Source organism: Bison bison, unplaced genomic scaffold (genome assembly GCF_000754665.1).
Source record: "Bison bison bison isolate TAMUID 2011002044 unplaced genomic scaffold, Bison_UMD1.0 scf7180017864193, whole genome shotgun sequence".
NCBI classification, from domain to species: domain Eukaryota; kingdom Metazoa; phylum Chordata; class Mammalia; order Artiodactyla; family Bovidae; genus Bison; species Bison bison.
In genome coordinates this window covers 618,433-644,298 of record NW_011494765.1, presented here as the reverse complement: position 1 = coordinate 644,298, position 25,866 = coordinate 618,433, and the positions used below count along the sequence as shown (strand labels likewise).

Below are 25,866 nucleotides of genomic sequence, written 5' to 3'. Positions count from 1 at the left end.
TCCAAGGTAGAGTTCATCTTGAGCTCAGGAGTGATCTTTCACTTCATGCTGCCGCTTGGCTGCTGCCAACAGTTCAAAGGAGCAGCTGCTGTCATTGCGGTCAGCTCTGTGTGTCTGCAATAATGCCCGAGGAGCCTTAGTCCCCAAGCTCGCGATGCTGCCGCTCTGGTGCATTGCCTGCAGTGTAATTCCCCTTTAAATCCTTCTTGGAATAGGGAGAACCAGCAGCAGTTGTCTGGCCAGTCCCAGATGCGGCCATAGTACCAGGTTTACCATACACATAGCACCAGGGGAGTAAGGCAAACTCTGGGTACAAGGTCTTCAGCCAGTGAGGGTGGGGGGCAGGGGCAGAAGAGAAGGGAGGAAGGCTAGGACTTCAGCAAGAGTTGTAATGAGTCTCCTCTGAACAGCTGACAGAAGAAAAGGAGAGAGCGTTTTACATTTTGTATCCAATGCCCTAATCAAGAACCTGGCTAGCTCAAGCTGGTATCCCACCTCCCACTCCATCCCACCCCACCCAGGTCAACTATTCACACCTACCCTCAGCAGCACCCCCACATAAATGGTTCTTACTTTACAGGGGAGGTGCAGCAACAGCAGTCTTTCATGACCAACATAAAGCAAAATCAATCGCCAGTCAGATCAATCTAACCCCATTTCCTTTCTTTTGAGCTTTTCAGGGGAGAAAAGGAATCTACTTATACCATTTAATTACCACTAATAAAATTAGCCAAGATAACTTAATTTTTTTTATTGATTCCAATATTTTGCCTCTTAGAAAACATTTCAATAGCATTGATCTGTCTAGCTCAATTTCTGAGTATTACCTGTAATTCTGCATGCTGCAATCCAAACAAAAGCCACAGAACATCCTTAGCTGAAAGCCTTGCAAAGCAGGAATGTGCCTCAGCCTCGTTTACTGCAGAACTGAGACACAGAGGGAGGGGATAAAGGAGGAGGAGGAGAAATAGGGAGAAGAGGGGGCTTGGGAAAAGGAAGAGGCGGGGGAGGGGAAAGAAGAAAACGCCCGGGTGCGCACACAGGCTCTGGCATCTTTAGCAGCTCATTAGAATTCACTGCCAGAGAAATGCTCCCCGATTTCCAGACTGCACAGTGAGGGGATAACTTAATATGCCTGCAGTGCAGCGTCTGAAAGCTGTTTCCTCGTCGGTCTGGAACCCCCCTCTTCGTAGATTAGCGGAATTTAGACTGCCAGTAAGAAGAGGAGGTAGTAACCAGGACTGAGTGCAAGCCGAGAATTAGACTGAAAAACACTGCCAGAGGGCTAACGGTGAGAGGAAATTCCTATTTTCTTGTAGCATTTCCCATAGAACAAAGAGCAATGTTAAAGAATGAAAGTATGTTAACAGTGCATGACAACTGAAGAATCAAAATCCAGCACCAGAAGTTCTAGCTAGAAGACTACATATTTGGCATTAATTTCTTCTCATGGTTCACTATATACGGATCAGTTTTAAGAAACATGACCAAAATAACAAGCAAATTTAAAAATTAGGTCTTTAAGAGAAAAAAACAAAGAAAATCCCATCCATTTCAAATACTGCAGAAACAGCACACACAAAGAAGAATTACACTGTTCCTATATTCAACACTATCGTTTGGTTGAAATGTCATAACTTGCTTCTAGTTTGCTGTGAAGTGGTATATATACAAACAAAAGATGGGCAAGTAAATGCACCCACAATTACAGGAAGTTTCATGGTACAAACTAGCTTTGTATCTTAGAACACACAATCTTGTCTGTGCCTACTAACACAAATTGGGATTGTACTGTGGCATTTCAGATGATGTCAAATGAGCACAATTTTCAGCTAACTGGGAGTGTCAAATTACGACAATTTTTAGTTAATTGTGTATTTTTAGTATCTTTTCTCCCAGGTATCTTTGGACTCTCAGTTCATTCTTCTAAGTTTCACATAACTCAGTAGAGTAACATAAACAAATGTTGACATCTGAAAACATTTCAGAAGGTCTGCATACCGGGATGGAGATGTATATTATGAGATCCAACTTTCATTTTTTGTTTGCTTCCCACACATGCTTTCTCACTACAGGCAATGGTTACTCACCATCAGAATTCAATTACATTTTAAGATCTGAAGCACTGTGCTTATTACACAAAGGCAAGGAACTAAAAAAGCCTATTAAGCATAAGTTTGATAGCTTAATCGACAGGTCTTACTGGAAAAGATGGCAAAGTATGTCAAAAGGACCCGTGACACTGAACTCCCATTGGTTCAAATCCTTGCTTCCTTGCTCTATTATCACTTAGCTTCTCTTGGCTTCAGTTTCATCACCTTCAAAATGAAGATCATACTCTCTATTTCATGAGATTGTTGAGAAATAAAGCAGATGGTGTACACAAAAGGTTTACCAACATCTAAGAAACAGGAGGTATATAACTTTATTTTCTTCTCATACAACTCAAACAGCCTTCCTAGTCTGTGTTTTCCCACTAGTCACCTTGTGCTGCTTGAGGCTTGGGCTCTTCTGAATCCTAAGGTGCCCTCTCTCACTGTGACTGCCTAGTTCTAAGGGTGGTAACAACAGTCATTTGGATACACTGCTGCCCTGCATTCCTCAAATACATTGAGACTGTATATACGTAGGCAAGAAGGAATGATGATATGGCATTAAAAATTATTCCCATTAGACAGGTAACTTCTCTGCCTATGTCTCCAGATCTGATTTCACTCCTGAGTTCTCTTTTCCATCCACAATTTGCCTACTGGTCACACATCTTCTACTTGGATGTCTTATAGAGACTTCAACCATAGCACATCCAACAATTAAATACATTTTTCCTACCAAATAAACCTCTTTTTTCCCCTGAGATTTCCCCAAGCACTCAGGTATGAACTCGGGAATCATCTTGACCACTCTCTCCCTTAATATACCATTCTTACTCACCATATCTTGGGAATCTATTTCTATAATGGCTCTCAAATTCATTTCCCCTTTTAGTTTTTAATATTTGGGGCTATCATTAAATATTTTCTGTAGTTCTTGTTCATTTTTATAATCTATTCATTTCTGCTTGTTAAATATCCATCAGCACATGCTTTATTAGGGTTATTATGAACTCCATTATGCAAGAAGAGTCTATGGTTCCCAATGACTTTCCAGTCTGATCTCACTAGTCCAAATCCCCCAAATACCTTGCCCTCCAGCCAAACCAGATTACTCATTACCCTCTACATTTGACGTAGACTTTATTTCTGATCTTCCTATTTTCAGTGCTTAATAAATATTGACTTAAAAAAGAATAATTTCTGAGACTTACATTTCAATAAATGGCAAAACCATTTGCCAAAGCTAAGAGTCCATGTTTTTCTAACTACTTGTAATTTGGGCATGTAACTTACTCTCTTATTCCATCTCAGGTTTCTCATATATAAAATTAGGTAGTTATGCTGATATAAACAGCTGTTACATTAACTGATAGCTTTAAAGAATTTAAAATGTTATAAAAATGCAATGAAACCAACAAGCTGTTACAGTACCATTAGTAAAACAGTAGTGCTTTCAATTTTGTTTCTGTTTTAATAAAACCACTCTAGGAGCAGCTATAATCAAAATATTTGTGTGTACGTGAGCACACGTGTTCAGTCACTCAGTTGTGTCCTGACTCTGTGACCCCATGAACTGAAGCCCACCAGGCTCCTCTGTCCATGGAATACTCCAGGCAAGAATACTGGAGCAGGTTGCCATTTCCTACTTCAAGGATCGAACCCGCATCTTTTTCGTCTCCCGCATTGGCAGGCGGATTCTTTACCATGGCCACCTGGGAAGCCCTCAAAATATTCATACTAGAAACTAAATAAAAATAATTAGTTAAGAGTTATATGTTTTATTTTGGATTAAAACAAACCACTTTTTTTAGAGGACAGAAATTATTAATAAGGGAAAGCAATAAATCTGTGTCTTCACAAAAATTCATCCATACATTTCCCTTTTAAAATAATGTAGTTGTATGATGTATTTAGTAAGAGTATTTCTGTATATATGACTGAAAGAAAATACATTAAAAATCAATTCTACTTTTCATTGGATAATGGGATTACAAATGATTTTTTTTTCTTTGTGGTTTTATGTTTTGTGAATTTGCTAATTTCTATGTGCTATTTTTATACACAGATAAAAAAGACAGCCAAAGTAATATATAACATGTCCTTTTGGTAAAACTAACAAAAAAACCTGGCTGTATAGATGTCCTCCCAGAGCCAAGCTGAACAGACAATGCCAGGTTAAATCACCTGCTTCACAGGGCTCAGCTCCATTTGGCCTTATGTCATCACTGCAACATGCCTTCAGACAGTCCTTGGTACTCAATTTATTCATAATGGACTCTGATGGCCTCAGTGACAAATTCTTACAGAATGACAATGTAACTTGATGAAACATGTAAAATTGTTAATATTTAACAAAGCTAGTGGAGGTGATGAAATTCCAGTTGAGCTATTTCAAATTCTAAAAGTTGATGCTGTGAAAGTGATACACACTCAATATGCCAGCAAATCTAGAAAACTCAGCAATGGCCACAGGACTGGAAAAGGTCAGTTTTCATTCCAATCCCACTGAAAGGCAACGCCAAAGAATGTTCAAACTACCACACAATTGCACTCATCTCACATGCCTACAATGCGGGAGACCCAGGTTCGATCCCTGAGTCGGGAAGATCCCCTGGAGAAGGAAATGCCAACCCACTCCAGTACTCTTGCCTGGAAAATCCCATGGACTGAGGAGCCTGGTAGGCTACAGTCCATGGGGTTGCAAAGAGTTGGACACAACTGAGCAACTTCACTTCATACTTCACATACTAGCAAAGTAATGTTCAAAATTCTCCAAGCCAGGCTTCAACAGTTCGTGAAACGTGAACTTCCAGATGTTCAAGTCGGATTTAGAAAAGGCAGAGGAACCAGAGATCAAATTGCCAACATCTGCTGGATCATCGAAAAAGCAAGACAGTTCCAGAAAAACATCTACTTTTGCCCATGAGTGTCAGTGGTGGCCTGCTGCAGGGTTGGGGGTACTGAGTGCAGCAGTGCCTGAATGGGATCTTTTGAAGGAGGCTGCCATTATCTTCATTACCTTCACCATAGTTTGGCCTCAGGTAAGGAGGAGGAATGGCAACCCACTCCAGTATTCTTGCCTGGAAAATCTCATGGATGGAGCCTGGTAGGCTACAGTCCATGGGGTCGCAAAAAGTCAGACACGACTGAGGGACTTCACTTCACTTCACTTCGAGGAGGCCTGAGGCCAAGCAACAAGGAGGGAACACAGCCCCGTCCATCAACAGAAAATTGTGGATTAAAGATTTACTGAACTTGGCCCCACCCATCAGAACAAGACCCAGTTTCCACCTCAGTCAATCTCTCCCATCAGGAAGCTTTTATCCATCAGAGGACAGACAGAATGAAAACCATAATCAAAGAAAACTAATCAAACTGATCATATGGACCACAGCCTTGTCTAGCTCAATGAAACTGAACCATGCCGTGTAGGGCCACAAAACATGGTCCACTGGAGAAGGGAATGGCAAACCACTTCAGTATTCTTGTCTTGAGAACCCCGTGAACAGTATGAAAAGGCAAACAGTTATGACACTGAAAGATGAACTCCCCAGGTTGGCAGGTGACCAATATGCTACTGGAGAAGAGAGGAGAAATAGCTTCAGAAGTAATGAAGAGACAGAGCCAAAGCAAAAACAACACCCAGTTGTGGATGTGATGGGTGATGGAAGTAAAGTCCGATGCTCTAAGAGCAATATTGCATAGGAACCTGGAATGTTAGGTCCATGAATCAAGGCAAACTGGAAGTGGTCAAACAGGAGATGGCCAAGAGTGAACAATGACATATTAGGAATCAGCGAACTAAAATGGACTGAAATGGGTGAATTTAACTCAGATGACCATTATATCTACTACTGTGGGCAGGAATCCCTTAGAAGAAATGGAGTAGCCATCATAGATCACAAGAGTCTGAAATGCAGTACTTGGATGCAATCTCAAAAATGATAGATCTCTGTTCATTTTCAAGGCAAACCATTCAATATCACAGTAATCCAAGTCTATGCCCCGACTAGCAATGCTGAAGAAGTTGAACAGTTCTATGAAGACCTATAGGACCTTCTATAACTAACACCCCCCAAAGATGTCCTCTTTGTTATAGGGGACTGGAATGCAAAAGTAGGAAGTCAAGAGCTACCTGGAGTAACAGGCAAATTTGGCCTTGGAGTACAAAGTGAACCAGGTCAAAGACTAACAGTTTTGCCAAGAGAACGCACTGGTGATAGCAAACACCCTCTTCCAAAAACACAAGAGAAGACTCTACATATGGACATCACCAGATGGGTCAATACTGAAATCAGATTGATTATACTTACCAGGGGCTATGCATTGTATTAAGTGGTTTATTAAGTACATAAAACTAACAACTCAACAAATAAGATATTATTATTATACCATTTTACACACAGTAAACAAAAGTTTAATGCTAAATCGCCCAATGTCAATGGCCTAAATACAGAACCAGGATTTGAATCGAGACAATCTACCTTTAGGTGGACACTAAATCACTCTGCATAGTGCCTTCCAAACCTGAATATATGATTTGCCTCTTAAGATGCTTAAATGACTTCCTATTGCCTGAGGTATTAAATATGCCTTATTTAAGCTTTCTAAGATCTGGCTCCTACCCACCTACTTTCATACACTTTGAAACTGCCAAGCTCTTTCTCATCCTTGAGAACATGTTTTCAACTTTTAACATCACACATGCCATGCAGTCCCCCTATCCTATCCCAATAATCACCCTCTCTCGATAATTTACGAACACGAGTTCATAGATGAAACTCTTAGATGAAAAGTTCTTGTCATTTGCTGCACAACAATATGTATTTTCTTATCTATAACCCTCATGCAACTTTATTGCAATTGGTTAGTTAATTGTCTACTTTAGATTGTAGATTCCCCTAAACCAAAAAACAGGTACATTTTATTTATGGGCATATCCGTAAGACCTTAACACACAGGCTGACACACAGCAGGCTTTTAAAGGTATTTCTGACTGACTGAATAAGAAATACCTATAATACAACAGGCAATTCTGTTTTTGGACACGAAGACCTTTCAAGTAAAATTCTAGTATGACAACAACTTAATTCACTGGTAATTATTAGGTTGATACATAATAAATTGAATTATAGTCTCATAACATAAAAAGATCTTGAAAACTGCCTGGACAGATATGACTTACAGAAACTCAAAGAGGATACATGAATTTACCAAGACGGGATATGGAGACTTAAAAATTACTTTCACAAAGAACAATTTAAAGGAACAGTGTCTTAGACATTAGAATGCTATAACAAAAATACCACAGACTGAACTGCCTACGAACAACAAATTTATTTCTCATTGTTCTGGACACTGAAAAGTCCAAGACCAAGGTGGCGGCAGATTGAGTAGCATAGATATTTTATACTGTGTCCTCATAGGACAGAAGGGGCAAGGGAGCTTTCTAGGGTCTTTTTTAATAAGGATACTAATCCCATTCATGAGGGCTCCACCTCCTTGATCTATTTCCTCTCAAAGGTCCCACCTCCAAACATCATCACACTGTTGAGGGTACGGGGTGTTAGGGATTTCAATATATGAACTTTGGGGAGACATGAACATTCAAAACTACAGCAGACCTACTACAGCAACTGCTATATGGGAACAGATAATAAAGTTCTAAAAGTCCCCCGACAATCTGTTTTCTTACAAAATCACATAGCAAGAGCACTGAATTGTGAAACAGTAGAATCATGAGCTATTTTGGGGGCAGGTCTCAAACATGGTATTTCATTTTTCCAGAATGTTAAAGCTTAAAAGAAGCTCAACCATTTACTTCAGCAACTTCATTTCACAGAAAAGGAAATTAATAGTCACAGGTGCAGAACTTCATTTGAGTTCATATAAGCCAGTGGCAGAGCTGACACTAGTACTCATGCTGCCTAACTTCATGGCCAGTGCTTTATTTGCTAACTTGCTACCTTTTTGTTTAGTATCAACAGGAGGTTCTCATCATTAAAGCTTATTGAAACCTTCAGTTCAGTTCAGTCGCTCAGTCGTGTCCGACTCTTTGCGACCCCATGAACTGCAGCACAAGAAGCCTCCCTGTCCATCTCATGCTCTGTCGTTCCCTTCTCCTCCTGCCCCCAATCCCTCCCAGCATCAGTCTTTTCCAATGAGTCAACTCTTTGCATGAGGTGGCCAAAGTATTGGCGTTTCAGCTTTAGCATCAATCCTTCCAAAGTACACCCAGGACTATTAATCCTTAACTATTACCAAAACCACTAGAAAGATTTTTAATTAGAACAATCTGCAAAATAATGAAATTATAGTTAGATATTCAAATTAAAATTTTCCAGACTGGTAAAATGTCCAAAGACTTCCTTTGGACAATTAGAAACATAAATACTGATTATCTGGGCTTACTAATAGTTTAGGTTCTGGATAAAAGCCTGAAATTCACGGCAAAACACTTGCCACTAAAATAACTAGAGAAAACAATGCAAATAGACTTCAGAGAAGACAAAGCTAACTAACAGAAGGAAAGAGAAACATTAGAATAGGTTGCTATTTCATTATTGTATTAAAAGAATCCTTTATGGCAGCCTTTTGATGTAAATTTCTGGTACAAAGCAAAACAAAATAGAGTCATTGATATAAAAGGTGAAAAATAACCAAAAGAAAGACAGACCAGAGGATGATTCTGGAAGTTGGAAACCAGAAAGTACCCTATTTTTCCTCCATTCTAAATTCCAATTTATTTGACTCATCAGAACCAAGGAGCTGTAAATCTTATAGCTGGGAGTAAGAGAGGCCATCAGTTCAGATCAGATCAGTCGCTCAGTCGTCTCCGACTCTTCGAGACACCATGAATCGCAGCACGCCAGGCCTCCCTGTCCATCACTAACTCCCGGAGTTCACTCAGACTCACGTCCATCGAGTCAGTGATGCCATCCAGCCATCTCATCCTCTGTCATCCCCTTCTCCTCCTGCCCCTAATCCCTCCCAGCATCAGGGTCTTTTCCAATGAGTCAACTCTTCGCATGAGGTGGCCAAAGTACTGGAGTTTCAGCTTTAGCATCATTCCTTCCAAAGAACACCCAGGACTGATCTCCTTTAGAATGGACTGGTTGGATCTCCTTGCAGTCCAAGGGACTCTCAAGAGTCTTCTCCAACATCACAGTTCAAAAGCATCAATTCTTCAGCACTCGGCTTTCTTCACAGTCCAACTCTCACATGCGTACATGACCACAGGAAAAACCATAGCCTTGACTAGATGGACCTTTGTTGGCAAAGTAATGTCTCTGCTTTTGAATATGCTATCTAGGTTGGTCATAACTTTCCTTCCAAGGAGTAAGCGTCTTTTAATTTCATGGCTGCAGTCACCATCTGCAGTGATTTTGGAGCCCAAAAAAATAAAGTCTGACACTGTATGTATGAGGCCATATGAGTGGCTTATTTACTAGTTTCCTCACCCTGCGTCTGACAAGCTCTAACTAGAGACTACGGTTGAGAAACCCTCTGTCAAGACCAGTAGGAAAAGAAAACAAAGAATCCAGGAGTATTTGGTCTACAGAAATTTATTCCATGAAGCCAAAGGTAGTTCAGTATCAAGAAGTCTATTATATGTTGATAATGTATCTACTTCATCAACAAATTAAAGAAAATCATATTTAAGTGCTGAAAAATTCCTTCATAACATTTCAGTGTGTGTGTTAGTCACTCAGTCATGTTAGACTGAGACCCCACAGACTACAGCCTTCCAGGCTCCTGTGTCTATGGGATTCTCCAGGTTAAAAATACAGGAGTGGGTAACCATTTTCTCCTCCAGGGGATCTTCTCGACCCTGGGATGGAACCTGGGTCGCCTGTAATTGCAGGCAGATTCTTTGCCATCTGAGCCACCAGGGAAGCCTGGGAGATATTTCAGTAGACATTCCTAATTAAAAAAAGCAAACTCTGGATAGAATAAATCACTTAAATCAAATAAAAAGTACTTAACAATAAAAAAAGCAACCCAAGTGAATAGCATGCTTTCCAGAAGTCTGAAAAACTAAGATCATTTTAATTAAAATCAGGAACTCAATAGTGATGCTACTTATCACCATCATCATTAAACACTGTCTTAATGTTTCTATCAAATAGAAAAATAGGAAAATTTAGCAACCTGCATAAATAGTGAAAAAAGAAGTGAAACTGTTTTTGCTATTATCATATATCTGAAAATCTCAAAGGATGCTAGTATAAACAGGAGGATTAATCAAAATATCAAGAAGTACATGGATAGAGAATTTTAAAAAGTCTATTCTCTATTGTAGCAATTAGCTATTTAGAAATGGAAATCAGAAAAAAAAATTCCATTTGGTATAGCAAGAACACTCTAAGATAATTCTTAGGAATAAATTTAACTAAAGAGGAATAAAACATGTATGAAAGAAGTCTTAACAAACATAAGATCTGGGCAAATGGAAAGACATACTATATTCCCAGATGTAAATATATTATAACAATGTAACTTGTAACGTAAATTAATATATAAATTAAATGTAATTCAAACTAGAATCCTTATATAACCTTACAGGATGATGGTGAGACTGGAGAAAATGATTTTAAAGTTTATATGGAAAATTACATATGCAAAAATAGGTAAGAAAATTATTTGGGAAACAATGAAGAAAAAGACTTGCTTTACCAGATAATAGAACATAACTCAAAGTCTCTTTAACCAAAACCAAAACCATACTGGTATAGGAACACATAAACATCAAATTGAACAAGCTAGAGATTAATCCTAGCATGTATGAGAATTTAAGATTAACAAAGATGGTAGTTCTACTCAGTAGGAAAATAGAAGTAGCACAACTGGTTAGCCATCTGGGAGAAAGTAAAATTGGACTGCTATCATATGCCATGTACAAAAATAAATTTCAGATGGATTAAAGATGTACAAATGTAACACATACAATAAAAATTTCACAAGGAAATGCTGGAAAGTACATTTACAAAATCTCGAGGTAGGATAAACCTCAACCAAGACACAATTTTCTACATAAAAATTGAAAATGTTTTGTATGGCATAAAACTATAAAGTCAATATAAATCTCAAATTCTAGAAAAGTATATAATGAAGTTACAAAGAATTAATATAGGTAATCATATAAAGTACTTATAAACTGACATCTTATAATTAATAGAAAAATATACAAAGAATACAAAGAGATAATTCATGGAAGAGCAAATCACTCAAATTTACTTGTAGTCAGGGAATTGCAAACTAAAGACATAATGGCATCATTTACATCCACTGACAGCAAAAATTATAGTGATATCAAATACTGTCTGGGATATGGGCTAATAGGCACTTTCCTACATTGCTGGTGAAACCATGAACTGCCACAGCCTTTCAGAGAAGCAAGCTGGATATAAGTAAATTACATACAAAAATTAAATAGCAAGTTTAAAGAACGTATTACCCTCTGATCCAGTAACCACACTACTGAGACTATTCCATAAAAGTCAAAGATTTGGAACATTGTGTAAGGTTGTTTAGTAAACATCATTTAGAGACTGAAAATTGAAAACAAAATAAATGCCTAGCAATAGCACAATGACTGAATAAAAAATTGCACTGATTTAGTCTATCTGGGTTTCTATAACAAAATACCACAGAACAGACAGCTTATGAACAGCAGAATTTCATTGCTCACCATTCTGGAGGCTAGAAGTCTAAGATCAGGGTGCCACACAGTTGGGCTCAGGTGAAGGCTCCCTTTTGGGTGGCACACTGCCAACTTCTAGTTGTGTCCTCACATGGTGGAAGGTGAGGGAGCTTTCCCTTGACTCTTTTATAAGGGTGCTAACCCTAGCATGAGGATTCTGCCCTCACGATCGAGTCACCTCCCGAAGGCCCTACTTTTTCAATATCACCTTGGTATAATGGATAAGTTCCAACATGAATTTTAAAGGACACCTTCAGATCATAGCACCTGTTATATGCAAGAATGTTCACAGCAACTTTATAAAAGCTAAAACAAGAAACAAAACATCTATAATACCAGAATAGATTTTTTAAAGTGTGATTTATTCATACAATGGAATATTTGCAGCAACTAAAAAAATGAAAACGAATAAAAAACGAACTACTGGGATTTCCCTGATAGTCCTGTGGTTAAGAATCTGCCTGCCAACGCAGAGGACATGGGTTTGACTCCTGGTCCGGGAAGATCCCATGTGTCTTGGACCAATTAAGCCGGTGGGCCACAACTACTGAGCCTGTGCTCTAGATCCCATGCTCCACAATGAGAAGCCACCCCACCGACAAGCCCAAGCACCACAACCAGAAGAGTAGCCCTACTCACCACAACTAGAGAAAGCCTGCATGCAGCAACGAAGACCCAGTGCAGCCAAAAATGAATTTTTAAAAATCTTAAAAAAAAAAACAAAAAACTACTGATATACTCCCAAAATGGATGAGCAGAAAAAGTCAGATACAAACAAGTACATGCTACACGACTGTATCATTGTTTTTAAATGAAGTTCAAGAACAATCAAAACTAATCTAGAGAAAGAGAAGTCAGAACACAGTATTGGTTTTTCAGGGGTGGAGTAGGGGTGGTTACAACTAGACAGGGACAAAAATAACTTTTTGAAGTGATGGACATATTCTTTCTTTTGGTAGTGATCAGAGCAGTGTATTAACATGTAAAATGTCATCGAGCTGTAAATTTGTGTATTTAAGCCTATGTAAATCACAGCTTGCTGTAGAAATAAATTTAAAAATATGTAGTTTTACGACTCAAAAAAAAAAATCTGAACAAATTTTAAAATGTCAATTACAGTGATAACTATTTCTAGGAAGACAGAAAAACCTAGTTTTATAGATATAGCCAATATATATCTTGTATTTAACCTATGTAACACTATAGAATAAAACAAAACAGCATCAACTAATATTATGATGGTTAAATGACTTGTACATTCTGATTACATGTCAGCAATTTAATATACATCTTTTAGAAAGCTTTTTAGTTTCTATCATCCACAGTAAGTTTAATGTGAAATATAAACTTGACATGACACCAGCATATATAAAACATTAATCAAATGTATCAGATATTGTTAAGAGCTGATCTTTTAACACATCATCTAACTACCAGGTTCTTCTTTGAGAAACAGGTATCACCATTTTCATGGAACCACAAAAAGAGAATATTCCATGTCTTTAAATTATCTGTATGAGTAGCCACACCAAAAATACTTAAGAAATAATTTTTGGCCAAACATTTCAAAGGACTTCAAAATGTTACAATTACCTAACAGGACTTGCAAATAAAAGAAAAAAATGAACTAGCTGTACCTTTGCTAGTCTCTCACACATTGCGTACCCTGTTCTTCCATGTTTCCAATGATACTATGAGTACAACACTCTGTCATTCTTTCATGCCTGGTAAGGTCTTTTCTGAAATCCATCTTAAATATTATATTCCTGATAAACACTCTTCCTATCCCCCCATGCGGAATTAGTCACTCCTTTTGATGGTTTCTACTGTGCTTTTCCAGATTACCACACAACTTATGTTAACTGCTTTTGTTTGACTTCATAGCTCCAACACTGCAATTGTAATAGGCACTCAATATAGTGGGTTAAACAATTACACTGACACAATCAAGGGAATCAGAACATTAGTTCTTGAGAACATTTTTCTTGACGAAAAATATTTTGAGCAAATAAAAGTCATTATTCTGGTGAGGAAAGATCTGACTTCATGTTTAAATTCTATCCTTACCTACAAAGTACTAAAAGAAAAAAAAAAGTAGTTTTATATCAGTATTATTCACTTCTCATAAGGTTTAGTATATTTTTAAAAGAAGTCCTATTACTTTGTCACACTGAAAAATTCTCATATATTATTGAGAATTCTGAGCAGTTCATTCATAACTCAGGTTTGAAATTTCTATACCATCAAAGAAACCGCTTCCTAAAGATGAAGATTTTAAGAATTTTGGAAAACAAAAGCAAAGCTTAAAACCAGTTAACATGAGTGCAAAAGGCGCAAACCACTGCCTGACCTAGCAGAAAATTAAATTTTTGCATGCCTATACAAAGAATAGTTGCGTTGCTTCACTTGCAAAACCTTGAGGAATTCATCAACTTGAGAAGGGGATACCATAAAAATTGAGAATTCAGTTTAGAGGAATGAACTGAAAGGGAACATGGTTTAAGATGATAGAACCATGTTCTTCCAATTGTAAAAAAAAAAAAAAAAAAAAAATAGGACTAGGCCATTACTTACAAACAGCACATTTCTGGGAAGGGTGAAAAGGATTAAAATAAATAAAGGAAAGTTTTTACACACAGCACAGCACAACTGACCTATACACAAAGGGCAGAGGCCATCTTTTGCCTCTGAGGTGAAAAGGAAGGAAGAAAACCTATGCCTTCTCCTTTGTGCCAACACTGGAAATAACTGAGCCAGAAGTCTGAAAGTTCTATTCTTATGTTAGTTAAAGGAATTACATAAAATTCTTGGTAAGTGAATAGACAGAATAATCTTTTATTAATAGAATTCTAAAGGAACTAATGCTGAAGCTGAATTATCATCCCCTTACCTTAGTGATGAGAATTCGGTATTTTTCTACCAGGTGGTCATTGTTGTGACAACCTGCTAGGAGCTGCCAGACTTCTCCTCGAAGAGCTTCAGGAACACCGCTTCTTACTAAGGATGACAACTGCTTTGGCCTCACGCTCAAGTTGAGATGCCTAAAAACAAAGCCATAAGCTGTAAGTGCATAAAAGACAGAGCTTTTAAAAGAGTGTTACTTTTAGGAAAGCTAAACTAAACGATATATAAAGACTTAATAAAAAACATTAATAAAGAAAAAAGCCTAGAACTAGACGTGGCCAATATAACTGTAAAAGATTGGGTGGAGAAAAAAATTCTGAAGTCAGACTGCGTCTTATGTATCTCTAAATTATTGGTCTAATTAAAAAAAAAATCAGAACTGGAAACTACAGCTTTATGGTTGTGACTTGTGCAAGAAAAACAAAGCAAAATTCTCAATAGTGGACACATAGCTAAAGATAAAAGCTCGGCTCTGCATCAAAATTAATAAGTAAACTGTATATTTTTATGTTTTAGGTAAAGATTTGTTCTAAGTAAGAATAAATATAAAAATAAATGCTTTCAGCAGTTTTTATGGTGCTTTAAATAAATTTTTAATAACTATGATGGATAAAAGTTTCTACTGTATTATTATATTGTCAAAACAAGTTACTAAAGTGTTGGAGCTTCATTTATTTCATCTACAAAATGGGGGGAATAAGACATCTCTTTGGTGGGGGGTTGCAGCATGCAGGATCTTATTTTTCAGATGATGATGAAAGTCACTTAGTTGTGGCCAACTCTTTGTGACTTCGTGGACTGCAGCCTGCTGGGCTCTTCTGTTCATGGAATTCTCCAGGCAAGTGTTCCCAGACCAGGAATCAAACCCATTGCCCCCTGCAGTGGAAGCCCAAAGTCCTAATCATCGGACCGCCAGGGAATTCCCTAAAATACTTTTACTGGGGGAAATAAAACATCTTGAAAAAGAATTTTTAGAAGTGTTGGTATTAACTTACAAAGTGCTTTTGCATTTAATTTTATTCGATCCTCACAACAACCATTTGAGGTATGTGGTAGTATCTCCAGTTCTACAGATGGAGAAAGAAGTTCAGGGAAGTTGATTAAGAGACTGAGGTAGACTCAACCTCAATGAATGCTCTATCTGTTACATCACAGGTGCTTCGTGATTTGAGAGCCACCATTACTGAGTCAATAAAGCAAGATTCTGACATGGAGGAATTTCTTTGGCTATCAGATTTAAGCACAAGTTACCAGGACTTCCCTGGTGGCTCAGACAGTAAAGCGTCTGCCTACAATGAGGGAGATGTGGGTTCGATCCCTGGGTCGGGAAGATCTTCTGGAGAAGGAAATGGCAACCCACTCCAGTACTCTTGCCTGGAAAATTCCATGGACAGAAGAGCCTGGTAGGCTACCATCCATGGGGTCACAAAGAGTTGGACATGACTGAGCGACTTCACTCACTGGTACAAAATGACCACTATCAAAATATTGTACAGAAAGGTCTTGAGACTTCTCTCAAAACTCTCCCAGAACTCCAGCAGAATGAAACACAGTACATTTAAAAGTTATTAAAAGTTATTAATTCTGTGATGATGCTAGCACCTTAATACAAGAGCTATAGACAGTTTAACACAGTTTTGGCTTTGCTTGGGGGAAAAAAAAATATATATATATATACACACACACACACACACACACATATATATATATATATATAAGTTGAAGAGTTGGAAGTAGAAAGGACTAAAGTAGTTCCATTATCTAATCCAAGGATTGGCACACTATGGCCTATGGGACAAATCTGGCTCACCATGTGTTTCTGTAAACCAACTCTTACTGAAACACAAGCCATTTTTATTTATGTATTGTCTATGGCTGCTTTCACACTGCAACAGTAGAGGTGAGTAGGTGCAACAGAGTCTATTGACCACAAAACCTAAAATATTTATATTTGGCTCTTAAAAAAAAAACTAACCCAAGAATTATTTGATAACACAAGCTTGATTTATATTGGTAAAATCATTTTCAGAATAATTTTGTCACTGATGATAACTCAGCCAACTATTACTGACATTAGTTCTCTTAACCACTAAAATTCTTATCAAAATGAACCTGGAGAATTAGAGCACAAAGGTATATTTATTATAAACACTGACACTAAAATCTAATGTAGAGTTAAATCAGTTTTGGAATCAGACCTGAATGTGTTAAAAATTCTGAGCCTGCTGTTTACTAACTAGAATTGTTGACTTAATCTCTAAGCCAGTTTCCTCATCTATAAAAATGGATACTATTTTATAAGGTTATTATAGTTGAAATAGAGCACATAACTTAGCACAGTACTGGGCACAGAGTAAATCTATTACTTCTTACTATGATTACTACCATTGCAACATCTATTATTCTTAATCTACAATAATCCTGCATGGAGGTTCTACAGACTTATATTTTGCAAATGAAGACAGATTCCCAAGAGTTAAGTGACCTGCCCAAGATCATACAGTTTAGAAACAGGAGAGGTAGGACCTGAAGCCAGGTCTACCAGGCTCTAAAATTCCATGACACGGTGATGATTCCTATCGTAAAACACATATAATAATGATGAAAAAATAATGACAAAATAAATTGAAGAAATATTATTATTTCTAAACACATGACTGAAATCAGCAAAAAAAACAGTTATAAACATCCTGAAGATAGGTGAGACAGATGGAAAGTTAGTTAACGTATTTGAAGGAGTACGATAAGGATATCATTTTATCAAAAGAATAACAAAATGGATAAACAAAAGCCTGATAACTAAACAAATTCCAAGCAATTGTATAAAACGCTGGTGGGTTCATTTTATAAAACTTAGAGCATTTAGAGTCTAAATGCTGTATCTATATAATTTTACATACACTATTATATAACCCATGTCAAGACTCAATTACGTTTCTATTTTAGAGCAGAAATCTTTTTATACAGATGAAATTTCTGCCAGCAGCAGTCCAAACACTCCAAATTCACTGAACTGAAAATATATTGTGATGAGAGCATCAGCAGGTTTGTCTCCTGATTGCTGAAGGAATGTAAAAAAATAAAAGAGAACTATTCCCCTGGGGGGGCTTCTGCAGATGTCATTTATTAAAACCACTTGTGTAAAGACAAACCATGCTTTGGTTTGCATTCTCCTCCTGTACACATTTGACATTTCCCAATTGGAGAGTGTTTTACCGAAAGTGTAAAGCTTTGTGAGAGTGCTAGAAGCAGATGATGCCCATTATAGTCCCAGCCCTTAAGGGCATGAAGTTTGTTTTTAATGCTGAGACACAATTTTACTAAGAGCAGAGTGAAGGTTTCAATAGTTAAAACTTCAGAGAAAAATCAGACTCCAAGTAGCAGGTCCATGGGGAGTTGGTATGATAACCCTAAGAACCAGAAAGTCAGAAACAGAAAACTGCTCAGATCATTTTCAAGTTCAGCTCTTTTCAGCATATATTGGCATCCTACACAGTGGGAAAAGTAAACGACATAAACGTCTCACCAACCTGATTTACCAGGATGTCTCTGATTTCACTAATAGATTACCTGAAGCAAGTGTACTCTTTTTAGACAGTCTATAGGATATTTCTTAACACTGTCATCAAACTGTCTCTTGAGCTGATGAGAAATTCCTGAATTTTACAAGTGTTACTAATTGGTAGAGCAATAAATATATACCATGTTTATAACATTCTGCTCTGTCACTTGAGGCATATAACAGAGATAGGGAAAAATCCCACTGCAGTCTCTATCATGGTTCTATGCATTGTGTGAGTACCTTCTAAGCTTTCCTGATTACTGTGTATTGCCTTAACTACTGTGTATTATCTTAACCAATCAGCAATTCCTGCCCACTTCAATATAAGTGACTTCTTTCCTTATTTATTTTCTCCATGGATTCCATGTTTGCATAAATATTTCTGCAACACTGAAAGCTTACTAGGTTTCTGATATTTTGAAAGCTGATTTCAGATCTTCACGACTTCATTACCCTTATAAACCTCTACCAACAGAGATTCTCGAATGTGAACCTCATACTTAGGTTTTTATTATCAGCTCCAAAACTGAAAAATGTTTGGCAAAATTCCCTACCCATAACATAAGAACTGGAAAGGAGAACTATTCTATCACAACTTACCATTTAGACAGCAGTTCTCCCCATGTTTCAAGAATTTTTTCTGCACATTCTTTGGATACATCACCAGATCCACTCAAGAGAGGCTCATCGTTATCTTTAATAAACAAAACACACAAAAAAGGATAATAGAGGTAGCTATGCTAGCCAGAAGAATGACCTGGAAATGTAACAGTCAAATTTGAAAGATTTCATTGGGAGCACAGTATCATAACTTCTCTCTAAGCATATAGTCATAAATACAAGAAAAGTAAAAATGGCCCTAGGTGGAATGTTGCTGAAACTCTTTAATTCTCTTGCTTTTTATATATGCCTATATAATGTCAACTGAAAAAAGAGCCATATGACTATAAAATGATAGGACTCAAAGTATGGTATGTTCTCTTACCTGTTTCACAGCAAACAATGTCACACATGAAAATATATAGCAGTCTTACGTATAACAGCTAAAAGCACAAAACACACATGCATAAGCTTCCAAAATAGAAAAGCAGAGAGTATTTGAATAAATTTTGATATACGTTTACAATCCAAACTTGTGTTGACACTTTTTAACATAATGATTTGGCAAAATATTAAGTGCACATAAAATTAAAATAAGAACTAAATCTTATAGAGCTATGATTTTTTCTTTCCTCTTTTATGTTTTTATGACTTTCTAAATTTTCTATACTGGCATGGATTAATAGAAAGCATAAAAATACTTTCTAAAAAGGACCAAGATGAATCATTTCAAACTTTGTTCAAGTAATCAGGAAATGTAAATCTGAATACAAATTTAAGGATTATAAGATTTAAAGACAATGAAAAAAAGTGATAATGATAATAAAGGAATGTGAGAGAAATGAAAAAAGTAATGAAAGTAGTGGGAAAATAAGATTTACTTAATCTTTTTTGTTGGACACTTAGGGAGTTTTCAACTTTTTGCTACAAATAGTATTAGGATGAACAGATCTCATTGTTTTTTATTGGGTATATGCCCAGAAGGGAACTTCCTGAGTTAAAAAAATGTATGCTTTTAAGGATTCTGAAACTTATGACCAACTGCCTCCCAAAATGGTTTTTCCAACTGACATTTGCACTAGTTGGGTAAAACAGTACTTGTTTCCATGTCAACTCAATCAATGCTGTTTCTAAATGTTTTTGTTTAACCTGCCTTTAAAAACTTTGTATCTTAAAAAAAAAAAAAGTTTGGATCTTAACATCGCTTGATGATTATATCATGAATTGGCATCCCTTTAGTGATAGTATATCTGTACTGATTTTAAAGGTTCAGAAATCCAGGATATTTATTACTAAATTTATTTACATTATAATATCTTGAACATTATCAGCAGTTTTCACAATGAGTTCGGGAAGAAGACAGACTGAATATAAGTGAGACCTCCGCAGATGAATAAGGAAAAGAGAAAGGCTCAAGGGCACTGAGATAATGTCCCTCTGCTTCACTACTTTCCAGAGCTGGCCATACTCTAAATGCCTCAAGTAATTCTCCACTCATTAAAAATGTCAATATAACACAATGTCTTTGGGTGATGGCAGCTATTTTAAAATGTATTAAAATTTACAAGAGATAATTCCTTTAAAGAGATTAGGAAGACTTATCTTACAAAATTCTCTTTTATTGTTTGGATGTGTTCAGAATGTTGCCTCTGAACACCTCCCCTTTATAACTGCTGGCTTCCTGCCCTATAAGCACAAATGGCCAATGGATAAGGAGGCTCTTTAGAGGACTATAGCCATTTCTTTTCAGGGAGCAAACATCACAACAGGACCAAGTTCCCTGGTTTGTACACTGGATTAGACAGAATGAAGAGATGGTATGGCTGCAGTCTCGTCATTAACTTTTCACTATGGAAATGGATCTAGGAAGGCTACTCATCTTGTTAATATTTACTGAGCATTTATTATATACCAGGAATTGGACTACACACCACGGAAACAACATGGAACAGAAAGGGACACACTCTCTTCCTTTACAGAGCTTCTGTTCTAATGATCCTGATTCTCCCATGGACTGCCACCTGCCCTTAGTCCTTCTCTCTCCCCAGTTAAGTGCTGTCAGCAGAGGCCTTCTGAATCCCCTCAATTATATTAAAAACACCGTGCCTATTATAGACTAGAACTACATCTCAGTCTTGATGTTATCTATTAGCTGGGCCCAAATTTCTTTTTAACTGGTAGATATCCTTTAACACCTATAATATGGAGATTTGAACAGTCTCTGGTTTCACAATAAATGGTGTGTCTTTCTGAACTTTTGCCAAGTCTTAAAGGGAGGAAAGTTCTGTAAATTTTTATTTGCTCTGCATCTTAAGCAATGTTGACACAAAGGAAAACTGCAAGTCTCCAGAACCAGTTATATGGTCAATTTCAAACAGGAGGAACAATTTGACCCTTCCTGGACTTAAAACATGACTTAAATTGTCTCTGCAGGAGACTCTAAACTGTATACTAACTTTTCAAAAACATTTGTGCCTTCTTTGCACTTCAAAATGCTTTATGTGAATGCATGCTCATAGATGATAACACAATAGAGCTCAGACTGCTAATTCACAAACCTGGATTAAAATCCTCCCTGCCAATTTCTAAATATTGCGACATTAGGCAAACTCACTTTCCTTATGTTCAAAATAAGTCTTATTTTTCAGGAATTTGTGTGGATTATATAAACAAAGTATTATCTTACTTCATAAACAAAGTGTCTGTCTACCACACTAAGCATCTAGCAACTGGTGGCCATTAACATTGCCAATAAATGATGCTAAGTTGATTAGTTATAGGAAAAGTAGAAGTTATGGGGAAGAACAGGAATTGGGAAGTCAGCACTTGCTCTAAACTTGGAAAAAGTACATATAATCATGGACACATATTTCTTCTACCCCAATCAAACATTTCTATCACCCTGATGCTTCTGTTAATGTACTTTTTTTAGCCAGAAGTGTCCAAACCAGCACATTTATCTCTGAATTCTCCCTGCACTTTGAAAGTTCCAGCTAAAAAAAGAGTCACGGTGCTCCACCACATACTCCACAATGAAAACTGAATTCTCTCCTATGAATTTCCAGAACACTCCCTGTGAACCTCACATAGATGCATACCTCTTACGACTTTTCATAATCAGCTTGGTTTTGCCCTTAAAAATAAAGCTCTGGTTCAAAATGCCTTCCAAACTTTCATTTTTCCTGTATTCCTTCCCTCCATTTCTCACTCTGACACAGAACTGACAGAACAATTCACAGACATAATCATGAAAGAGAGGAGAAAAAAAAAAAAGAACTGGTTGATTCCTAGTATTTATCAGTGTGAAAATCCAATAATGTATAAATCAGTTGAGATGGAAACATTTATTTAGGCAGAAGCTGTGTCAAATTTGCTCTAAAAATGTGCTGTATTAATTCACTAAGCTAGCAGAGACTGATTCTTTTTAAAAAAAGCACTAATTATAAATCTCATTTTTTCTAACTTGGCTATAATTACCTCAAAGAAAGTCCAATGGCAATCATTTTTTATCTCCCATAGTCCTTTGCATAGACTCTCATAAACATTTATTAAAAGTATTCAAAACACTATGTCACTTTATCACTTCCCTGATAAAACTGTAATGGTCTGTGTACACCACCCAAAATAGAAATTAAGTTCTCCCTACAATTTACCTTCCTCTTCATCATCTTCTGGAGGAGAAGGTATCATTGAACTCTGAGATCCTGACTGTGGCAGGCGAATGGAGGGACTGGCTGTAGTTTTCCTCCTCTCTCTCTCTGATTCACTTTCCAAGCATACAACTTCGTATAAAGTGTCAGTATTGTTCTTTCTCTCCTTTTGCTTTATCTTAAAGAGGAAAACACATTATTTATCAAGTGATAAAAATTTTTTCTAAATTGAGCACTACTTCTGATTTTACATAGGATCTGAGAATAAAAAGGTATTACTTTTAATATTTAAACTAAATGCAACCTTTTCTAAGCAGAAAAACATATGTTTAGGCTTAAAACCCTTAAGAAAATAGGATATTTACTGAATAGGATTCTAATTTTGCAATTTTATTTTCTGTATTTAGACTGTATCATCAAACATCCAACTACCAATATTTAGTAAGTTAACTTAAAAAGTTAACTGTTTGGTAGCTTCCCAGTTATGTTAAAATTTTGCTCAAGGTTTCCTATATAAAACTGTATATTAAAAATGTTTTAGAAATAATCTAAAACATACAGTTTAAAACTGAGAATGTCTTATCTCCATGCCCCTACCACCAAATCCTTTGGCCTAGTGATAACAGAATAGGTAACTTTTCTTCCAACTGAAAGCTACAAGTGGTGGGAGGAGAGGTAAATGACAGAAAAGAGATCAATGGAGTTCACAAAATTTTTGATAACTGAAATTGTTTTGTATTTTGGGTTTTATCTTGAGGTAAGCACATAACATTTTAAACTGATCTAAAAAAAATTAAGAGTAGGGAATATAAAATTTTACCAGTACAATATTTACATACATTAATATTCCATATTACAGTCAGTTTAAGGAGGAGGAAAAAAAGAGTGAAATACAGAGCAGGATGAAAAGACAGAACTGTAGGAAAATAAAGAGAGAAAACTAGAACAGAAAGGCAGCAACACCAAAGAGAAAGATACACATGCATGAAGTAAAGATACAGAAGGGGGAGGGCAATAAGAGGTTCATTAGAAATATCAGGCAGAGAGCAGATATTACCATCTTCTTAATGTTTATTTGGATTCTTAAGAAAAACTACCCCAATCCTAGAAGGCTAACATAGTAGCAACAGGTCCTTTCAACAGCATCCTGAAGCACTGTTTAATTAAGTAGTTGGTAAACTTTTCTGTAAAGGGCCAAACAGTAAATATTTTAGTCTATGTGGGCCAGTAGTCTCTGCTGCAACTCCTCAACTCTACCATTACGGTACAAGAGCAGTCATAGACAGTGAGCATGACTATGTTTCAAAACTTTTTTATACAAACCAGTCAGGCCAGATTTGACCCACAGATCAGATGTGCTGACTGTTTTAACATGTACAAAGGATTATTAAATTTTCAAGATGAACAAATGACTTAATTACTTACTATTAATTAAAGGACCCAGACTCTGTGAAATTACATATTAACCTCTAGGTTTGTGACCAATAGCTAAACAAATAATTTCTGTACAACAGAAAAGATAACCCAAAGGTTACCTACAGTACATTAAACAGTTTTGTTTCTATCCCAACAATCTTGTTCTAATATTTTTTTCCTAAGAAAAGACTATATAAATTCAAGTTCCTCAAATACTTGGAACCAGTTTTACCATCTTACTGGTTCCCTCATTACTTAATGAATTATATTAAAATCTATGACATATGTTCATTCTAAATTTGCAATTATGATTTTTAACTTTCAAATATTCTGCTTAGATTGGTCAAAGGATTTATTTTGTTTTTGCTTAAATTATTCTCTAAAACATTACTTAATTTCTTTCTAAAATAGTTCAAAGATCAACATAATTTATTACCTTAAAAAATTTTTTCCCCAGAAACTATATAAACGTTAACAACCCCTGCACTTCACCTTGAACTCCCCTTTGAGTAATAGTGACCAGAGCAATCCTGTCCATTGGAAGTCAGATAAATATGGAGTCAAGATGATTTGTTAAATACAAAAAGAAAAATCTACTTTTACAAAAGAGAAACCTAGTAGTACCATCTTAACCAAGTTATCATACATCTCAGGAATAGTTCAGTAACCTGTGGGTCCTGATCTAGCAGTTCAAGAGTTCTAGCACAGAAATCATTTTCTATCTTGAGAGGTACAGTGAAATACTGCATATGGGTGAGTATGCCCACGAATACATACACACAGGCTTCCCAGGCAGCACAGTGGTAAAGAATCTGCCTGCCAATGCAAGAGACTTGGGTTGGCTCCCTGGGTTGGGAAGATTCCCTGGAGTAGGAAACTGCAACCCATTCCACTATTCTTGGTTGGAAAATTACATGGACAGAGGAAACTAGTAGGCCACAGTCCCTGGGGTCACAAAGAGTCAGATGTGATTGAATGCACACACAGATGCGCATGCACACACACACACAGCAAGTACATGCACAGATAGAAGCTTGGGTTTCCAACATGGATGGTTATACTAATTACTTGTCTGTGAACACTGGACACATCAATTAGTCTTTCAGACATTAGCTTCTTCATTTATAAAATAATAAATTTATAAAACATTTTAAGACCCCTACAGTGTATTTCAGATCAGATCAGTTGCTCAATCGTGTCCAACTCTTTATGACCCCACGAATTGCAGCACGCCAGGCCTCCCTGTCCATCACCAACTCTTGGAGTTCACTGAGACTCACATCCATCGAGTCAGTGATGCCATCCAGCCATCTCATCCTCTGTCGTCCCCTTCTCCTCCTGCCCCTAATCCCTCCCAGCATCAGACTCTTTTCCAATTAGTCAACTCTTCGCACGAGGTGGTCAAAGTACTGGAGTTTCAGCTTTAGCATCATTCCTTCCAAAGAAATCCCAGGGCCGATCTCCTTCAGAATGGACTGGTTGGATCTCCTTGCAGTCCAAGGGACTCTCAAGAGTCTTCTCCCACACCACAGTTCAAAAGCATCAATTCTTCGGCGCTCAGCCTTCTTCACAGTCCAACTCTCACATCCATACATGGCCACAGGAAAAACCATAGCCTTGACTAGACGGACCTTTGTTGGCAAAGTAATGTCTCTGCTTTTGAATATGCTATCTAGGTTGGTCATAACTTTCCTTCCAAGGAGTAAGCGTCTTTTAAATTCATGGCTGCAGTCACCATCTGCAGTGATTTTGGAGTCCCCCAAAATAAAGTCTGACACTGTTTCCCCATCTATTTCCCATAAAGTGATGGGGCCGGATGCCATGATCTTCGTTTTCTGAATGTTGAGCTTTAAGCCAACTTTTTCACTCTCCATTTTCACCTTCATCAAGAGGCTTTTTAGTTCCTCTTCACTTTCTGCTATAAGGGTGGTGGCATCT

At 37.0% G+C, this 25,866-nt stretch overlaps 1 protein-coding gene across 3 annotated transcripts in view; it reads right to left on the bottom strand.

Moving 5' to 3' along the window:
- Positions 1-25,866, bottom strand: part of RABGAP1 (RAB GTPase activating protein 1) — a 170,058-nt gene that overhangs the window by 75,865 nt on the left and 68,327 nt on the right. For all 3 annotated transcript variants that reach the window (XM_010844019.1, XM_010844020.1, XM_010844021.1), the window contains 3 exons: positions 22,516-22,690; positions 18,863-18,956; positions 14,687-14,837 (listed from right to left, as the gene is read on the bottom strand). In XM_010844019.1, coding sequence (XP_010842321.1) covers positions 14,687-14,837; positions 18,863-18,956; positions 22,516-22,690 — 420 coding nt within the window. The remainder of the gene's footprint in view (positions 1-14,686; positions 14,838-18,862; positions 18,957-22,515; positions 22,691-25,866) is intronic.